At 42.3% G+C, this 18,882-nt stretch overlaps 1 protein-coding gene across 1 annotated transcript in view; it reads right to left on the bottom strand.

Annotated features, from left to right (window-relative positions):
- The window catches only part of ADAMTSL1 (ADAMTS like 1), a 385,178-nt gene that overhangs the window by 92,039 nt on the left and 274,257 nt on the right, over positions 1 to 18,882 (bottom strand). The window contains exon 20 of the mRNA XM_084898074.1: positions 1,851 to 1,978. Within this exon, the coding sequence (XP_084754200.1) occupies positions 1,851 to 1,978 (128 nt within the window). The remainder of the gene's footprint in view (positions 1 to 1,850; positions 1,979 to 18,882) is intronic.

Below are 18,882 nucleotides of genomic sequence, written 5' to 3'. Positions count from 1 at the left end.
ATACAAGCTTAAGGCAAAGTATACGTCTGAGCCTTAATTTTTCGAGGCCCTGTGAGGCAGGTTTGCCAGTAGACCTGCACAGACCCCACCACTGCAGCACAGGATGCAGCACCCCAAGTCTTGGGGTGGGGTCTGTGATTTACCTCACCAGGCAGCCCCTCTCTCCCCCTTCCCTGGTGCCTCTCTGGCTGCTGTCTCACTTCCTTGGCTTTGAACCTTTTGGCAGCCTCCAATAGCTCCTCTTCAAAGAGCTGAAGACAAGCCTGATGTTTCAATTGCCTTGCTTAATTCTAGGCAGGTTTCCATTAATCGTATTAAATGCAGGTGAACAAAGGGCATTGAGTTTGTGACAGAGCTGAACGGTATCTGGATAAACATAAACAAGAGAGGTAATCCCCCAAGAGCCACTGTTTGCCCTCTGTTGGAAGGATGTCAGCAGTGCCCCTGCTAAGGGAGGTTGGAGGGTGGGAGGCAGAAGAGATTTAACAAGACTGGTGCTGAGCATCTGGACTCTGTATTAAAGAGGGGAATAAAGCTTGTGACTGGAATACATTAGGAGAAACGCAAATGTTCTATTCACACACACACACACACACACACACACACACACACACACACACACAAATAGGCATTCATAATATCAGCCTTTAATCTACCCAAGGCTCCTTAGCTTGCCTTATTCATTGCTGACTTTCATCTTCTCTGCAAAGCCTCTTGCAAAAGGGCCCTTCTCAGATCAGCTTTAGGTCTCAGGGGCAGAAATACTGTTGCTGAACTGATATGCCAGGGTGTAGCATGTGTGACTGGAAAACAGTATGACAACATAATCCCAGCATGGACCGCTGAGGTCAGTGTGGGGTGATGTTGGCTTTTCTAGCATCTACTGAATCATCTGTTGGAAGCAACAATTGAAAAGAATAAAAACAAACACATGCAACATCCGGCCACGAAGACTGCCTGGCCCAGGTCTGAGAAAAAGGATCTAGTTTGGGTAGGATCAGGTGGGAGATGGAGGGAGCAATGAGCTGGGAGTTTAGGAGACCTCAGTTTGCTTCTTCTCTCCCTCTGGCTGAGTGGCTGGGTGACTTCAGGTTGCCTGGCCTCTGAGAAATGAGGACACTGGTTCAACTGGTCTGAATCAAAAGTTTTCTTTAGTTTCAAAGGCAAGGATTTGTCTTATATAAAAGAGGTTTTATAGAAGTGCACTGTAAGACCAAAATCTTGAAGACACTGTAATCTGAATCTTGATTTTCTTAATTCACCCTGTTTAGAATGTTTTGCATAAGGCAAAGGAAGAGCATTGGCAGGTGCATTAGAGCAAGAGGTTGAACAAAACAACACAAAACAACACAAAACAAAACAGAATCAGAACACTCCTGGCTCACACTGTGACCACAGAATTCCAATCCCCCGTGGGTCTTAAAGTCTTCTTTGCAACGGATGTAACATGGAGAAATGACAGGATCCCAAAAGAGCAGTCAATAATCTTAGGTCACAATTACGTTTCCCAACATGCTACTTACTTGTGCACATCTTGTTTTCTCATGTTCTTTCTGTCTGGAACATTTCCCCTATCTCTGTTTATAAAAATTCCACTCGTTCTAACTCTAAGACCTCCCGGATGGAATGAAGTGTCTTTGCACACTCTTTGGTTATCACTTAGAATACTTATTATCATTCTACCTCATACTATACATCACCCCCCTTTAACTATAATTACAGATTATTAGCTTCCGGAAGGCAGGGCATGGATCTCATTTATCTATGTGTCCCTGGTTCTGCTTGGCACATTGGAGGCACCCACCCAATAACAATTTCTGAATTGAACTGAACAGGGATTTCCACATTACCTGCTAATGTTACGGCAATGGAGACAGAGTCATATCCCAAGGCATTGGTGGCATTACAAGTGTAGAAACCCACATCAGCTTCCACTGGTGCCAGAATCTGCAAGGAATCATCTGGTTGTAGAAGAATCCTGGAACAGCAGAAAAAAAAAGGCAGGCCAGGTCAGTTGAGTCCTTTTTGGAAATCAATATTGGTAAAACAGGAGGGAACCCAAGGAACATTCAGGATCCTTTTTTAACAAAATGGAACTCAGGAACCCAGGCTCTCTTTCCTCTGTGATTGCTGTGATTCTGGTAGCAACCCTGAATAAGGAGGTTTTGACTGCTTACACTGCTTGTTGACTACTTGATCTAAATGCTACCAGTTGGAGCAGTCAGCACATATGTACTAAATAAATGAGAGAGAGTCATCAATCAGTTGCCTCCTGCACACCCCTACCGGGTATACAGAATACACCTCAGGGGCGAGAGGGGAGGGAGAATGAATGCTGCAGATGGGTCCAGGAAAGTATTAAGGAAAAGGCAGTGTTACAAAGGAGCAGTGGGGCTTAGTTGGATGGGACAAAGTAGATAGAGCTTCCAGATATGAAGAAAGGCATCTGTTAAGGCTTGGAGAAGGGAGAGAGGAAGCCAAAAATCAAATATCAATGAGAGGATCTTGATGTGTACTTTGGAAGGCAATTATATATGTAATTACCTCTCTGTTTCAGGTAGTCTTATGCCCATCTATTGTCTTCATTAGTCTGCAAACATTATGAGCTCAAAACTCAGATCTTACTTATTATTTTAGTTCCCACAACATTTGGCAGAGGGCCCTCTGTAGAGAAGGTGCCCAGTAGAATGAAGGCAACGCCTGCCCTTTGGGGTCATGTAGACCATTCCAGAATAATCACTGGTTCAGACTCTTGGCTTTACTTGAAAAGAATTATAAGAATGAAATTGTGGGTGTACCATGGACTTCAAAAACCATTCCAACCTCAGTCTCCTACTTTTTCTTCTTTTGAATTAGACCACTTACAAAAAATACTACATCATGGCAGTGAGGCAGATCAATGATGAAGGATGACTTAAAGCTGATATCTTGGTGACTTGGTGAGACTGATGATAACTGATGAAATGTGTTTGTGGAGGTGAGGATCCAGAGGGCAGTAGAGGAGGACACTGTGGGAAGCTCAGAGATCAAGTACTCAGACATGGCAGGGCCTTAGGTTGATAAATCATTCAACAGCACAGAAATGATTTAGAGTTTGATTTTGCACTCTTAGAGTCAGTCACTTCTACCTTCGTGATTATTTTCAACTCCCCAGTTTCAAAAAGTTCAAAGATCTGGCTGCCTAATAAATTAATATCCATTCTTAGAATACAAGCAGGTAGCAGGGGTTGTTTTTCAGGAAAGGGGGAAAAAAACCCATAAAATTCCCAGGAGAACTCACAAGTCTTGGTGATAAAATGAAGACAAGGAGTTGGCTCTCCTGCCTTAGCAACACATTCTCCCCGCTTGACAATTCTTTTCTTTCTTCAGTATTGCTCTAGACTCTATGTCATTTGCAGTTTTGCACAGCCTCTAGTGAGCTCCTAATTTTTCTGAGGTGGCTGAAAAGTCTGGCATCAAATCAGGCCCCCTCAGAACTACTTTTGGCTTTGGGCCTATTGCATTGCTTATTCTTTTTTTTTTTTTTTTTTTAAATATATATTTTATTGATTTTGTACAGAGAGGAAGGGAGAGAGATAGAGAGCTAGAAACATCAATGAGAGAGAGTCATCGACCAGCTGCCTCTTGCACACCCCCTACTGGGGATATGCCCGCAACCAAGGTACGTGCCCTTGTCCGGAATCGAACCCAGGACCTTTCAGTCCCCAAGCCGACGCTCTATCCATTGAGCCAAACCGGTCTTGGCTGCTTATTCTTTTTTCTTTTTCTTTTTGCATTGCTTATTGTTGCCTCCTATCTCAGGGAAGGCAGGGAAGAGAAAAAGCAAGGCTTACATCAATCTTCAATCTAGTTACATACGGCAGCTGCAATAAAAAAATGGGGAAGGAAATAGAAAACCTTGGATGGTTTGTGTTTGCTTCAGTGCCATTCCAGACCATCACTGCGATTACTGGGGACAGTCAAGCTATTGTGGCACTGAACCAGAGCTGAGAGATGGCAGAGAGGCCAGGAGAGAGTGTGATAGCACTCATCCAGCCATTCGTCACTCATCCATCAGCTACTGGGTGTTTTGTCTCAAAGAATCACATATTCATTGTTAATTTATTTCAAAGGAACTAATAACAGAAAGGTGACTATACAATTTACTTATCTTTGGTAAGCCATGTAATATTTAAGTAATAATATCACTGTGTCCTAAAGATATCTTAACAGATATAATAGTGTATTATTTCCAAATCTCGTTAGATGTTCAGGCTTAGATTTGAAAAATTACAAATTGACTTTATTATTCAAAACTTTATGATGTCCCAGGAACATGTGTGCCTCCATAACAATTTCCAAATAAAAATACAGATAACAGGTTTAGGCAAATTTAAATATGATTGACTACTCAGGATAATAGAACTTAGTAGATAATGGTTCAATTTTATCACACTCAAAAGGCATGGATTAAAATTCATTAAATTCCCAAGTCCGCCAGGACAGTTGCACCCCCCGCCCCCCAAACTGGCACTCTCTTTCTCCACTACAGAAAGAGTTCCTGAACTAAACATTCAGAGCAGGTCTACTGAACTTTATTTTGGTCCTGCTATGAGTTATGTAATCACCATTGGCAAATCCCTTCACCTTCCCGCATTTCAGTTTATCAATGTCTAAAACCCAATTGAAGTATGTTTTCCTACTCAGCAGAGGGAACTGTTAAAATGAGCTTGATAAGATACTTCCAGACCATCTTTTGGTATTTCAATAACCCTTCCACTGATAATGTCAGACACTCTAAATGGAGGCTTACCAGTGGGGAGGGGCTGGAGATGAGGATATTTTTTGAGAAAGGAGCAAGAGAGGCACATGATATTGGCCAATTTCTCCCTGGACATCTAATTAGATCTTCATATTCATAGATCATGGTTTTCCCCAAAGAATGATTGATCTTGCGTGATTGCATGAGGAGGATGTAAACCCTTCTCCCCCACTGGGCCTGAACCAATTATGGTTTTCAGTGGGTATTAGCATTTGTAGCTGCATGAGTTCCTCCAGGCCCTCATGTTACTGGGTGAGCCACAATGTTTTCTGCCTAATGCCTGGAGAAGATTGCATTGTTGGCAAGGAGAAGGAAGGAGATCCATGACACCAGGCACAAAACCATAAGTGTCTGAGCTAGGATGGGAATAGCGGAAATGGAAAGGAATCTGGGGCTTGAGACCAGCATTTGTATATTCTTTTATTCTGTAAACTGTCTATACAAAGATAAAAAAGCTTAAGTATCTGTCTTCATAAAAACAGTTTTAAATATTGTCTTAAGACAAAATCTACATGGAACAAAATCTAAATTTGTCATGTACTGCATATACTCATACATTATTTATATTCACAGAACTGAACTCGTTAGCTCGAGGGTCCATAGTAATTTGATGGCAGAGTCAGGATTTGAAATAAGGTTTCTTGGACCAGCACTTTCCCCCCAATCTATCATGTCTTTAATATGCCCATAAAACTGATAGATGGGGGTTTGGAAGCTGCCGCTAGTGGGCGCAAGAGTTCTGAAGCGGGTATCTATGCAGGGCTCTCTAGGAAACATGACAAGGCAAAGGAAAGGGCTTGTTGTAAGAGTGAGGTTTGCTGTAGGTTATCTATCCTGGCATCTATGGAAAGAGCTTCCTGAAAAAAACATACATTTCCTTTATACTTCAGGCATGTACTCTATTAATTTAACTTAATTTGTTAGTAGCTGACTTCTGTCAGCTTGTGTTTAGGCTTTGAGTTTACAGAACTGTTTCAGAACGCACAGGCACAGAAATGTGGTGCCGCTTTCCAAGCAAAACCAGAAAAGATTTCTCTGGGGTTGTTTTGGAATTTAAGGAATCAGAGAATGAGGGGTCATGGAATGGGGCCTAATTAAAACCTACATAGCAAATGGTACTGTGGTCACATTAGGTATATTAATATTCGCTGCTTTCCTCCCATCCCCACACCACACGTTCCTTTTGGTTTACTGAGCTAAAACTTAATGCTTCATTTCTTTGGTCATCCTTTTAACCTGAAAATGAAGGAGCCGTTTTGCTTCTCTAGTGGCTTTTATTAGTAAGCTTCTAAGCATGACTTCTCAAACACTTTACCAATTAAATAAGGAGCTGTTGAGAGAGTACAAAGAATTGTTTTAGTTACACAAGTAAAACCCTCATTCTCCATGTGAGTAGGATATGGGCAAAGAGCCTGTGGGCCAGACCTACCAAGTACAAGATCCTTGAAGTGAAGTTGTTCCTCTGCATTTGTAATGTACAACGAGAAAGCGCTCTTGTTTGAAAAGAAGGCAGCTCTGAGTGTCCAAAGGAAAGTTTATAGACGTTCTGTGAGTGGCGTGGCATCATGATGCTATCTGAACCCTTGGTTCAACTGTGAACATTGCTGTCTTGGGCAGGTCCACTTCTCATGTGGCTTCCATGACCAACCACGGAAACTGCTTTGGAGGGGAAGCCTTCCCGACATCACTCAAGAGACGTGGAGTCATGACCTGGTCTTGGGTAAGCCTCTCAACTCTGTGAGCCTCTAAGTCTCTTCTGCAGATTTAGAATAATACTGACCTCAGAGAGATCTCATGAGGATCAAACAAAGAAGTACACAGACTCGTTCTTACTGCTTTCTAAGTAAAAAGGCTTAAATGTCAGATGCATCTAAAAAATAATATATCTTAGTGGTACAGGTCGTGGTATCCCATGTTGCTATCTTGGAATTTCTCTTTGAAATTTCCAGTTGTCAGAGGAAAATTTCAAACTCTGGACCCAGAAATACCCATCTGCTGCATGGGCCATGATTTTGTACCATCTCAGGCCTCTCCCCCTAACAAGTAAGCATTCTAAATTTTAGGCCTCAATACAGGACTGGAAGCTGGAAATCATAGGTATATCCTTCCTCTCTATAGCTATCTTCATCAGTTCCAAATTACTTGCCCTATAGCCCAACACAAACTTATCTCTCTAGTCAAAATGGCACCGTTGACTCTCCTTGTTACTAACTAGATTGGAGTTGAATTCATGCTCTTTCTCCTGTCTATACTTTCACATTCTTCCATCCCTTAAGGAGAAGTTCAAGTTCTACTTCCTGTGTTACCATAGCCCACAAGAATCTCTTCCTTTCCTGATCTGGCAGAGTTGTTCTGAGCTGTAATACAGAGCCCTTTCCATTCTACAATGTCTCATTTCTTCAGTTAGGTTGTAAACTAAACGCTCCTGGACTGGAACTATTTTACTTCTTTCATAGTTCCTTCTTTAGTATTCAGCAAAATTCTGGCATGCTGAATAAATTCTCAATGGACGCTTGTTTGGTTACCTTCAGAATAGTGGAGCTAAAACAATCACACTGACAATATAAGCATACTGGCTAAGAGCAGACTGAAGGGCCATAATGGCTGAATTCCAGCCCCAGCTGTACCACTTCCCAGCTGTGTAACCTTGGGCACGTAATTTACCTAAGTTCTCAGAGAGACAGTTTCCTCATTCATAGAAGGTGGAATCCAATAGCACCTATCTAGGGTTGTTGGGAATATTCTACATGACTTCAGGTATTTTAAGAACACAGAAAAGTGTCTGACCTATGGTAAAAAACGTAGAAGTGCAGGTTATTATTATTCTCTTGTTGTTGATGTCATCATCAGCACTGTCATTCACCCTTCATGTCTGAGCCTATGTATTCTGGCTGTTGTGAGAAACATTTAAAAATGTATTTTTAAATTAATTTCAGAGAGGAAGGGAGAGGGAGAGAGAGACAGAAGCATCAATAACGAGAGAGAATAATTAATCGGCTGCCTCCTGCACCTCCCACACTAGGGATGGAGCCCGTAACTCAGGCATGTGCCCTGACCAGGAACTGAACTGTGTCCTCCTGGTTATCAGACAACGCTCAACCACTGAGCTTCACCAGCTGGGAAGAAACTGTATGACTTAGGTAAAACTTGGGAAATGTAGGGGTTCCAAGGACAAAACTGGCAAATGCAGAAGTGGGCAGGGGACAAGGGGTTTGCTGTGGGAGGAAGTGAGGGGGAAGCCATGATGCATCTACCTTGGTGGTAGCACTGGGAGTGGAAAAAGTGGGGCAGAGGCTGGGGCCACATGGCACACTGACTGGGCTGGCAACGGCCTCAGTTCTATTCTTGACTCAGGAATCTCTGAATAAGGACAACTACTTTTTTCCATAACTGTATTAACATTATTAACCAAATACTGAAATCTTAGAACACAGAGAGAAAAAGCCAGAATCCTGCAAAAATGTACATAAATAAGTGTTAAAAAATAAGAGTTGGAAAAAAGTAATTTTGGAAGCAAATAAGCAAAGTGAAGGGAGGCTATGCAAAGAACATCAGTTCCAAACTCCTAGGAGGTGCTGTTGAGGACTTTTCCTTACAATAAAATGCAGATTTATTTATTTTTCCTGCTTAGGGACTTGTTAGGTAAGGACAATCAAATCTGCCACAGGGGAGAGAGTAGGAACCAATATTTGTTAGACCAGTGTATACAAGCTTTAGATAATTTTATTCTATCATGCTACTAGAGTGACATTATCCTCCCATTACAGAGAGAAAGCTAAAGCTCAGAGAAATAACTTGCTCAGCTAGTGCACAGGGTGGAATAATCAGGAATCAGGAATGACCTTTGACCTTTAAAAAAAAAACTGATTACATCCAGGCATCCACTGGGGCCTAATAGGAAGGCATGTGGTTTGGCTTCACTTTTGGTGGAGGCAATTTGTGCCAAGGTTTGCAGCTCCTTAGGGAAATGGACGATCACTACCAAGAATATTCTGGATTTTAAATGATTGGAAGGCATGTGGTTTGGCCTCATTTTTGGTTGGGGGCAATTTGTGCCAAGGTTTGTAGTTACTTAGGGAAATAGACAATCACTAAAAAGAATATTGTAGATTTTAAATAGTTTGAGGTTGAAGGGAAAAAATGCTGTGAGAAGAACTCCTCAACAAGCAAGAATTTTTTTTCTCTGAAACCAGAAATTATAGTAGCCCAGAGACTTGCAAGGGAGAGTTTTCTTTTGTGCAGATATTTTGGGGAACAGATTTGAGGTTCAGGAAGAGTTTCATATCACCATTTGGCTAGGGCAACTTTTTACAACTTTGGCTGTTTTTAATGTAATCGCCAACTAAAAGTTATTTAATGCCGGAAGCTTCCTGATTGCTCCAGGTGGAAGTATAGAAAATATTTTTGGAATAGGAAAGGCCACCTGACCACACATTCTTAACCCTGTCCTAATACTGCTTGCCAAATTGTTCAGCTTCCTTCTCTTCAGAAATTCATGAAGTCTTGGATTTGCTAATATGGGTTTTTATCTGTTTTCTGGGTAGTTCATTTCAAACTACAAACCTCTGCATAAAATGACTGATTCAGGACATGGATTATCAGACTCCAGTCAGCTGTCAGCTGTGTTTGTAAATAGTTTTATTAGAATGGAGCCACATTAGTTTCAGTATTTTCTCTCTTTTTAAATAATATACTAGAGGCCCAGTGCACTAATTTGTGCATCAGTGGAGTCCCTTGGCCTTGCCTGTGGGATCAGGCAGAAACTGGTTCTCTGACATCCCCTGAGGGGTCCCGGATTGCACCTGGTAAAATCAGGTGCATGACCAGACCTGGAGAGATGCAGGAGGTTGGTCAGCCAGGCAGGGACCACAGGAGGCTCTAGTTCTCAACCTTTCTAATACCCCGACTCTTTAATACAGTTCCTCATGTTGTGGTGACCCCCAACCATAAAATTATTTTCGTTCTTAGGCTCTATAGCAGCAGTTCTTAAGGGTCGTGACCCACAGGTTGAGAATTGCTAGCACGGTTGCCTAAGACCATCGGAAAACACAGATATTCACATTATAATTCATAACAGTAGCAAAATTACAGTTATGAAGTAGCAACGAAAATAATTTCATGGTTGGGGGTCACCGCAACATGAGGAACTGCATTAAAGGGTCACAGCATTAGAAAGATTGAGAACAAACTATTCTAGGGCATGTCTGGCCCATCTCAGTCCCAGTCGGCTGGACCCGGTAGCAAGCTAACCTACCAGTTGAGCATCTACCCCCTGGTGGTCAGTGCACATCATAGTAACTGGTCGACTGTCTGATCCCTGGTGGCCTTAGCATATCATTAGCATATTATACTTTGATTGGTTGAATGACCCCCTGGACACTTAGCATATTAGTTTTTTATTATATAGGATGTTTTAATTGATTTTTAGAGAGGGAGGGAGGTGGAGAAAGAGAAAGGAAGAAACATTAATGTGAGAAAGAAACATCGAAACATCCCATAGATACCCCCAACGGGGCTTGAACCTGCAAGCTTAGTTATGTTCCCTGACGGGGAATCAAATCCATGAACTTCCCATGCATGGGATGAAACTCCACTCAACTGGCCATCTGGCCAGGGCCAGTGTTAGTATTTTCTCTGGCTTCTGTTGTGCTTCTGTGGCAGACCTGAGTGGCTGAGCTAGAGATAGGACGGCTAAAGAGTTTCAAATGTTTACTTTCTGGCCCTTTTCAAGAAAAATGTGCTGTCCCTAACCTAGAACATGGAGGAATTTCCACTTGTGGTTTATTTCAGTGCTTTCCTCATTTATGACAAAAATGTTAATGACTTTTTCGGAATGCTGCCATTTGCTAGGACCATTTTTTCTGGAAAGAATAAGTGAACTGCTCAGGGGACCTTTGGAGACCTACTAGGCTTTCAGAGACCAGCTAGTGCCTGACTCTGAGCTCCACCTGTGCTGCCCAATGGCCACTGATTGTCACATGTCCTCAGATGCTCTCTGATGCCTGGTTAACCCTGGTCATTTCTGTGACCTTTGCCTTCACTCTTCTCTCCTTTTTTTTTTTTTTTTTTTTTTTTTGCTGAAGCTTATTATTTACTGGGATGGTTCCTTCCCCCGCCTGATTGCTATTCTTACACTTTTCAGCTGGGAAAAACATTTGTCATCCCCATTTCCTTTAGTTCTATAAAGGAAACAAGCCAAAGCAAATTGAAACTTGTTTCTTCTTCCTTCCCTATCTGCCCTGCCTGCAGAATTTATAGTATCTGCAAACTTGAGAACTGCATTTCGTGTGCTTATGACTTATCCATCTAGCATTATTCACAACTGCAGTGCTGAAATTGACCCTGGGGGCAATTCCCATCCGATGCTCTCTTCTAGTCTGAGAAGTTTCCATCTGTGGATACTCTGTGTTGCCCAAGCCTTCCAAACACTCCTTAATTCATCTCCTATTCAACACCACTTTGGAACATTGTCCAAAGCTTTCTGGAAAGTATAAGCATTTAAAACATACAGATTTCTTTTCTACCAGATCAGAACTGGTAGTAAAAGAATTGTCAGTGCAATACAAGCTTCCTCTCCTGTTGCTTGGATTTAGGCTGACAATTCTTCATCACACTGTTTTCCTAGACACCCTTCTATTTCAACTCTTTGAACAGCTGCCTAGGTGTTCCTGTAAATAAGAATAAAGCTCCCTATTTTGTGATGTCCTTGAAGATAGTGTGATATACTGGCCCTCTATCCACATGACATGACCTCGATACTGACAAATGAGTACCCATTGGGGCCCTGGTTATTTTACAGACACTAGTATTTCTGTTCTTCACACCCTTGCTCATCTGCAGGGCAAGTATGATCATGTGAACTGGAATTTGAGCCTAGGTGGCTATGATTCCAGCCTCATTGTCCATCTACCACTGTTGACTGTCCTTGGTGCTAACTGCTGTACACCTACCATTAGGTGAACATAGCATGAATCGGGCAGGCTCAGAATAGAAAAAAAATACACACAAAAAACAACACACACACACACACACAAAAAAAAAAAACAACAACAACAAAACAAAACAGGAAAAGGCTTAAGGGTCAAAAGGCAGAACTTTTGGGAGGAAAGGATCAATCTCCATTTTCAGATTTCCCTCCCAATTTATAATCCGGTTTCTAGTGCCAATTTTGGAGAAATTTGTCTTTTCTTTTTTTGTAATCAAGTCAGCAGTGTTCTTACAGGTATTGTTCCAGAGTTGGATTCAGATGTAGGAACATTGGACATTCAGGGTGGGGCAAAAGTAGGTTTATAATTGTTAGTATCTTATATAATAAAAGCCTAAGCGACCATTACAGCAGAACAACCAGAACGACCGATCACTATGATGCACCCCGATTACAAGGGGGCAGACGCTCAACACAGGAGCTGCCCCATTTCTGTAGAAAAGCTAAGGAGCAGTGAGCCCAATGGCAAGGACCAGGAGGTACCAGACTGGGAGAGGGCGCAGGCCAGACTGAGGGGAGGGAAGGTCCCCCTAACCCCCACACAAGCCAGTGCATGAATTTCATGCACTGGGCCTCTAGCGGAAAATAAAGCAAGAATTAGTAAATAATAATACAAGAACAAACTCTGTGTTTTACATACTCACAACTCTAAACCTACTTTTGCCCCACCCTGTATATTTGTCTGTACTACTGGTATTAGATGTGGGGAGGAGTTACTTCAGAGATCCTTTGGCTAGTGTTGTATTCTAACCAAATGCTAATTGGTATTAGCTTTTGTCTGAATTTCACCTCAAAATGTGGTAGAGAGTAAGATGGCCCAATACATGTTCAGTGTAACTTAAAGGCAAGAAACTGTTTCATCTTGCTTGTGGTCTAGGGCTCTAAACACACACACACACACACACACACACACACACACACAGGCACAGGGCATCCATACTGTAAACATACAGAGTAAGAGACACAAACACAGACCTAACAGTCATAATGTTTATAAGTGCCTATTATGTGCCTAGCACTGTGCATGCGTATAGCTGGGTATGTATATGAAAAAGTAGAGCAACAAATAGAAAAGGCTTTCCTTCAGAAGTGCCAAAATAAAAACAAAAGCCTCATAGATGGAAGCCAGCTGGCAGAAGACTGAATGTTAATTTATGCTGGCCTAGCTGACCCCAATGGCTTCTTTTCAAAACAATGGCAAGCACATGTATTCAACTGAGGTTAAAAAATATCAATAAAAAGAAATAGTTCTTGGAGCTAGACTTACTTTGGGTTCAAATCCCAATTCCGCTACTGATGAAGTGAATTTAGCATCTCTGTGCTTCTATGTTAACATTGGTAAAATGGGGATAGTAACTCAAAGGGTTATTGTAAGAATAAATGAATACCTGTGAAACAATTAGAACAATGCCTAGCTCAAAGCAAGTGCTCACTAAATGTTAGCAATAACTAAGATGGTTTCTCCATTGGCCTGGATGCATGTGTTTCACATTGAACAGTTGTGAGCCACAGATCCTCAGTTTTCTGAATCTTCTCTAGTGGAGACCACTTAGGCCAGGCAGAGATGTTTAGCTGGGAGTGGGGATGACTCTGGAACTCTGCCATAATTGCACATTAGATACTAAAAATCCATATTATGCAAAAGCATGCGAACTACATAGCAATTAGGAAATCTCTATCCATCATCCCTCTGTTCATCCATTCATCAGTTTATCCTGTGTTGAGTGTCTATTATGATCTTGGAATGTCAAGAAAATAAGACTTTCTTAAACACCTGTCCTTGAGGAAGATGAATGTAATACAGAAGGTAATGTGGAAAAAGATCTAGCTAATTCTATTGTAATACACAGTGCCAGAGCTGAGATAGAGTACTATATACAGGATACTGGGTAGATGGTGGAGGAGGTCTTCTGACCCAGCTTTCTGTAAGGAAGGGTAGGCTTAGGCAGACAAAGTGGGTCAGAAGGCCCCAGGTAAATTCATTGACAGCTAGTAATCTGGTACTGCCGAAGGGCAGAGCTCAGAGGGATGAGGTTGGGGGCATGGCAAGAGATGAAGAGAGAGAGGCAGGCAGATGTCAGGTGTTCTCTATCATTCTAAGACATTTGGAACTTATCCTCAAGTGATGGTAAGCCATTACAAGAATTTTAAGCATGGAAAGTTTTCCCTAGAAAGACACTCTGGCAGTAACACTTCAAATGGTCTAGAGCAGGAATCAGTTAAGTTTTTCTGTGACAGGACAGGGAGTAAATATTTTAGACTTTGAAGGCCACCTATGGTGGTCTCTGTTGCATAGTCTGTGTTCTGTTTGTTTTTAAAAATGTAAACACCATTATTTTAATAACACTTTTAATAACCTGGGTTCAAATCTTAGCTCTACCACTTATTAAGTGTGAGACCTTGAGCAAGTTAACCTAACTGCTCTGGGCTCAATTTCAATAGTTCTTTTAATAACACTTTAAAAGCCATTTTTAATAACCCTTTAAAATATGTAAAAGCACTCACTGTAGTTTACCAATCCCTAGCCTGCAGAAGTCAAGTTCAGAGTCAGGAGGCTGTTGCAGTCATCTAGAGTGGGCAAAGGTAAACCACAGTAGGGGCAGTGAGGACAGAGATGGGCACAGGGAAGAAGGAACCATGGAGAAGTCAGAACAGCCTAGAAATATTGTGGCTCAGGAAGCTGGATGGGTGGGGTGTACTTTGCTGAGCTAGGGTTTTAGGAGCTTAGTGTCAGATATATGGAGTTTACCTATATGTGGAGCATCTGGGTTGGGATGTCCAGTGAACAGTTTTGCATACAAGTCAGGAGAGACTTGGTCTGGGGCTAGATATATGAGAATCATTGGCACACGGGGGAATGTTTGGGACACAGGAATACTTAGTGTTTATAGAGGGAGACTCCAAGGAAGGAAGATAACAGTTGGGTAGAGGAAGAGAAATTCACAGAGACAGCTGAGAAGGTATAACCAGAGATGTAGGGAGCAAACCAAGTGTGCACGGCTCCTAAAGTGGCAAGAACTTGATTCAGGAAGAAGTCCTTAGCCTGTATCCATGCAGTGGCACACTGCCTGAAAATTGCTGTTCTAGCGTCTAAGTTAGCTACTTTAGGGCTAACAGAATAATGTTTCAAATCACCCAGGCACCATTAATACACCAGGCCTGTGAAGAGAGGCTAGAAAACTTCTCTTCCAACTGGTGACTACCAACGTTTTTAAAATAACAAATAACAAGTGCATAATTCTACCCTGAGGTTTACCTCTCTACCTTTCTCTCTTTCAGAACTTCGTAAAGGTAACCCTTGAACCTTAGGTCTCAGAATTACCCATCATGCTTGTTGAAATGCCAATTATGGGGCTCTGCAGTAGAAAGAATTTCTGGGATAGGGTGGTGCCATACAGAAGTCAGCATTTCTAATGAGTTCCTGGTAATATTATACACATTGATTTTGAGAACCCCTCCCCTATTCACTTTTAAAAGTTTAGAAATCTGCCCTAGTTGGTTTGGCTAGGTGGATTGAGCATCGACCTGCAAACTGAAAGGTCCCAGGTTCAATTCCAGTCGAAGGCACATGCCCGAGTTGTAGGCTTGATCCTCAGTTTGGGGCATGCAGGAGGCAGCCAACCAATGATTCTATATCATCATTGATGTTTCCATCTCTCTCTCTCTCTCTCTCTCTCTCACTCTCTCTCTCTCTCTCTCCCTCCCTCCCTCCCTCCCTCCTTCTCTTTCTCCCTCCCTTCCTCCCTCCCTCTCTGAAATCAATAAAAATATATTTTAAAAAAAGTTTAGAAATCTGAAGAGAAGTGTTCTGCCCACTGGAGTTTAATACAAACTTGGGGACTAAGTTATTTTATCCTACACCAGCATGTGTGTGTTTCTTAGTTTCTGAAGGGCAGTCACCTTGCCTTATTTAACATCTCACTGTTGGCTGCCTGTCACTGTACTTAATGCCCAACAGATATTTGTGGAGTAAAGCAGGGGTCCTCAAACTTTTTAAAGTGGGGGCCAGATCACGGTCCCTCAGAGAGCTGGAGGGCCGGACTATATGAACTACTAATTCCTACTGTAACACCTTGGCTGCGCTCACTGCCCAAAAAACCTGGCGGGCAGGATCAGACTCCCCTGGGGGCTGCATGTGGCCCGCGGGCCGTAGTTTGAAGACCCCTGAGTTAAGGGGATGAGTGCAAAGGACCCTTACTAGTCCCTACCTTCCCTCCCTCCCCCGCCCCCAGCTTCCATTACTGCTCCTCTACTGGGGATCAAGCCCGCAACCCAGGCATGTAACCTGGCCAGGAATCAAACCAGTGACTTTTCGGTGCATGGGAGGATGCCCAACCCACTGAGCCACACCAGCCAGGGCCAACAGGTCATTTTATTTTCTTATCTAATAGTCTCCAAAATGTCCCCGAGGTACTCAGACTAAATCCTAATGCTCCCTTGACCTGTCTTGCTGGCTCAGGCTGTTTAGAGAGTCCTTGAGTACACTGCACTGTCCTAGAGACCGACAGCCAGCTGAATCTCGCAGACTCTTCCAGGAAGATGGATTTGGGCACTAAGCAAAAACAGACTAACCGAACTACAAACTGGGCATTTCAGCACGTCTCTATTTGAAAACAAATGAGCATTTCTGAACCGCTACCGAACACAGCAATGATGACAAGCAATGAAACCCAACACAAAAGAGGTCACCCACAGCCCAGAGCAAAGCAGTCCCAGTGGCGGCTCCATGCCTCCCGCCTGCTCTGATACATTCCCTTTCTTTTCTCAAAAGCGCCTGGGAAACTGTACAGAAACTAAACTCCAGCCGTATTTCTCACTCGCCATTTACGTACAAAGGAAAATGTATGACGCCAAAGATCAGAAATCGAAATCTTTTGCTTTTCCCTATCTCATGCCATTAACCTGCATGAACAGGTCAAGGCCAGATCTAGAAAAAGCATGTGCTTTCCCTCTGAATACTGCTCCCCACTGCACCAAGGTTCTGGTGCCTGAAGATACAGAATTTGCCCTCAGCTGTCCCAGCCTTAACACCTTTAGTATCGTTAGCACCTGGCTGCCATGTGTCTTTCTCTAGAAAAACACTGATGCAACTTTTAAATCTGAAAACCATTAGGGATAAGCTCTCAATGCCCATTAAAGTAAAAATTAAAAGACTAAAGCAGTGTTTCTAAGTCGTATTTCAAGAATTATTGGTATTCCTGAGATTACTGGGCCAAAAAATTGTTCATTGATCAAAGGAGTACTTGGAAAACACTCATATACTATACTGTCTGCTTGGAAAGTCACAACACACGCTGGAGTGCTTAAAGGATTTAAAAAAGAGGTGAAAAAAATAATTTTCAATTGGGGGATAGTTAAATGCATTCAAGAACAGTAATCAGCTGTTTTAAAAAAAGATGATATAAATTTCTACATGCTATTCTGAAATGTCTCCTAGACATGTTGTTGAATAAAAATTAAATCAAAATTCTAAAGATGAATAATAGCCCATTAAATACCTCCAAATTCTCTGTGCGTATGTTTTATATGTAATACAGTAAAATATATAAACATTCCAGAAGGATGTATACCAAATTATTAAGAATGACAGCCCCTGAGGAACAGGGCTGGGGGGCAGAGGGAGACTTCCATTTTTACTTTATAGATTTAGCTATTATTTGAATTGCTTTATAGCTCCTTTATTACTTTTATAATAAAAAAACAAGCACTAAATTAAAAAAAGAGAAGTAAAATCGAGCAGTAAATACATCTGCTTAGCTTTAAGTGAGCACGTCCCAACTCATGTGATCAAGGAACCCGTTTTGTGGAGCACACAGAAACAACTTGTGCAACCAATCCTGAAGTTACTGCACCTTAGGCTCTCCCCACTCCCTGCCAAGCACATGGGTTTTCACCTCCTGTGACCTTCTGTAAACGAGTGAAGGAGATAGAAGGGACTTCAGAGTTGATCATGGAGATAGAAGGGACTTCAGAGTTGATCATGGACACTCCGTCACTTTTGCAACAAAGTGGCCAATGTCATGAAGAGAAGGGCCTTGGCCAACATCAGCCTGAATCTTCACCTGGGTCCTTACGCATCTTTTCTGTAATCATCAGGTGAATTAGATGGACCATGACCTTTGAATTTCATTAAAAACTCATTCAATTAAAAAAAAATCAATAAAAAGACCTCCAACACTCAAGAAAATTGTCAGATCCTCCGAGTAAGCCCTGGCCTCAATGTGCTCCCTCAGTTCCAGGCACAGTGCAGGGGATCCTAAAGACCCTCATTCTTCTTCCCAATGGCCTATCTTGTTCTACAGTAGGGGTGTCAAACTCAATCAGAGAAGGGGCCAAAATCTAAAATCCAGCCTAAATCGCGGGCCGAATGGTTTACTGAACAGTCATAAACTGACAATGTCATAAACTGACAGCGGAGTGCAGTGATGACAGCGCGGTGCGGGCCACGTTGCAAGGCCTGGCGGGCTGGATTTGGCCCGCGGGCCTTGTGTTTGACACATGTGTTCTATAGCTTTTTAGGAGGAGGTAAGTGCCGTTCAAAGGAAGGGACCCTGGTCCTGGCTTGTTTGGCTCAGCGGACTAAAGGCTTGATTCCGGTCAAGGGCACATGACTGGGTTGTGGGCTTGATCCCCAGTGGGGGGCATGCAGGAGACAGCCCATCAACGGTTCTCTCTCATCATTGATGTTTCTATCTTTCTCTCCCTCTCCCTGCCTCTCTGAAATCCATTATATATATAAATCAATTATATGTATTTATAAAAAAAAAAAAAAGGAGGGACCCTGGAAACAGCTAGTAGAAAATAGTAAGGGTCTTGCAGCAACTTGGGATCCTCAGTGAAGAATAGATACATATTGTAGAAGCATAAACACCCTCATTCCCTCAAACAGCATGGGTTTGAGCTGGGCAGACTGGCTTTGAATTTTATCTCTCAATTCTGCCTTCCTCGAGCTATCTAACATTAAGTTCCTTAACTGGGAGCACAGAAGAGTGGACAGACTACTCTTTGGAATCATATGAACTCAGTAACAATTCCTCAGTCTGGCTCTTACTAATGTGATCTTGGGCGAGTTGCTGAACCTTGATTTTCTGTGCTA

This window comes from Pipistrellus hanaki (assembly GCF_964339955.1).
Source record: "Pipistrellus hanaki genome assembly, chromosome: 11".
Taxonomy (NCBI): Eukaryota; Metazoa; Chordata; class Mammalia; order Chiroptera; family Vespertilionidae; genus Pipistrellus; species Pipistrellus hanaki.
Note: the sequence above shows the minus strand (reverse complement) of the source record. Positions and strands in the feature narration are given on the sequence as shown.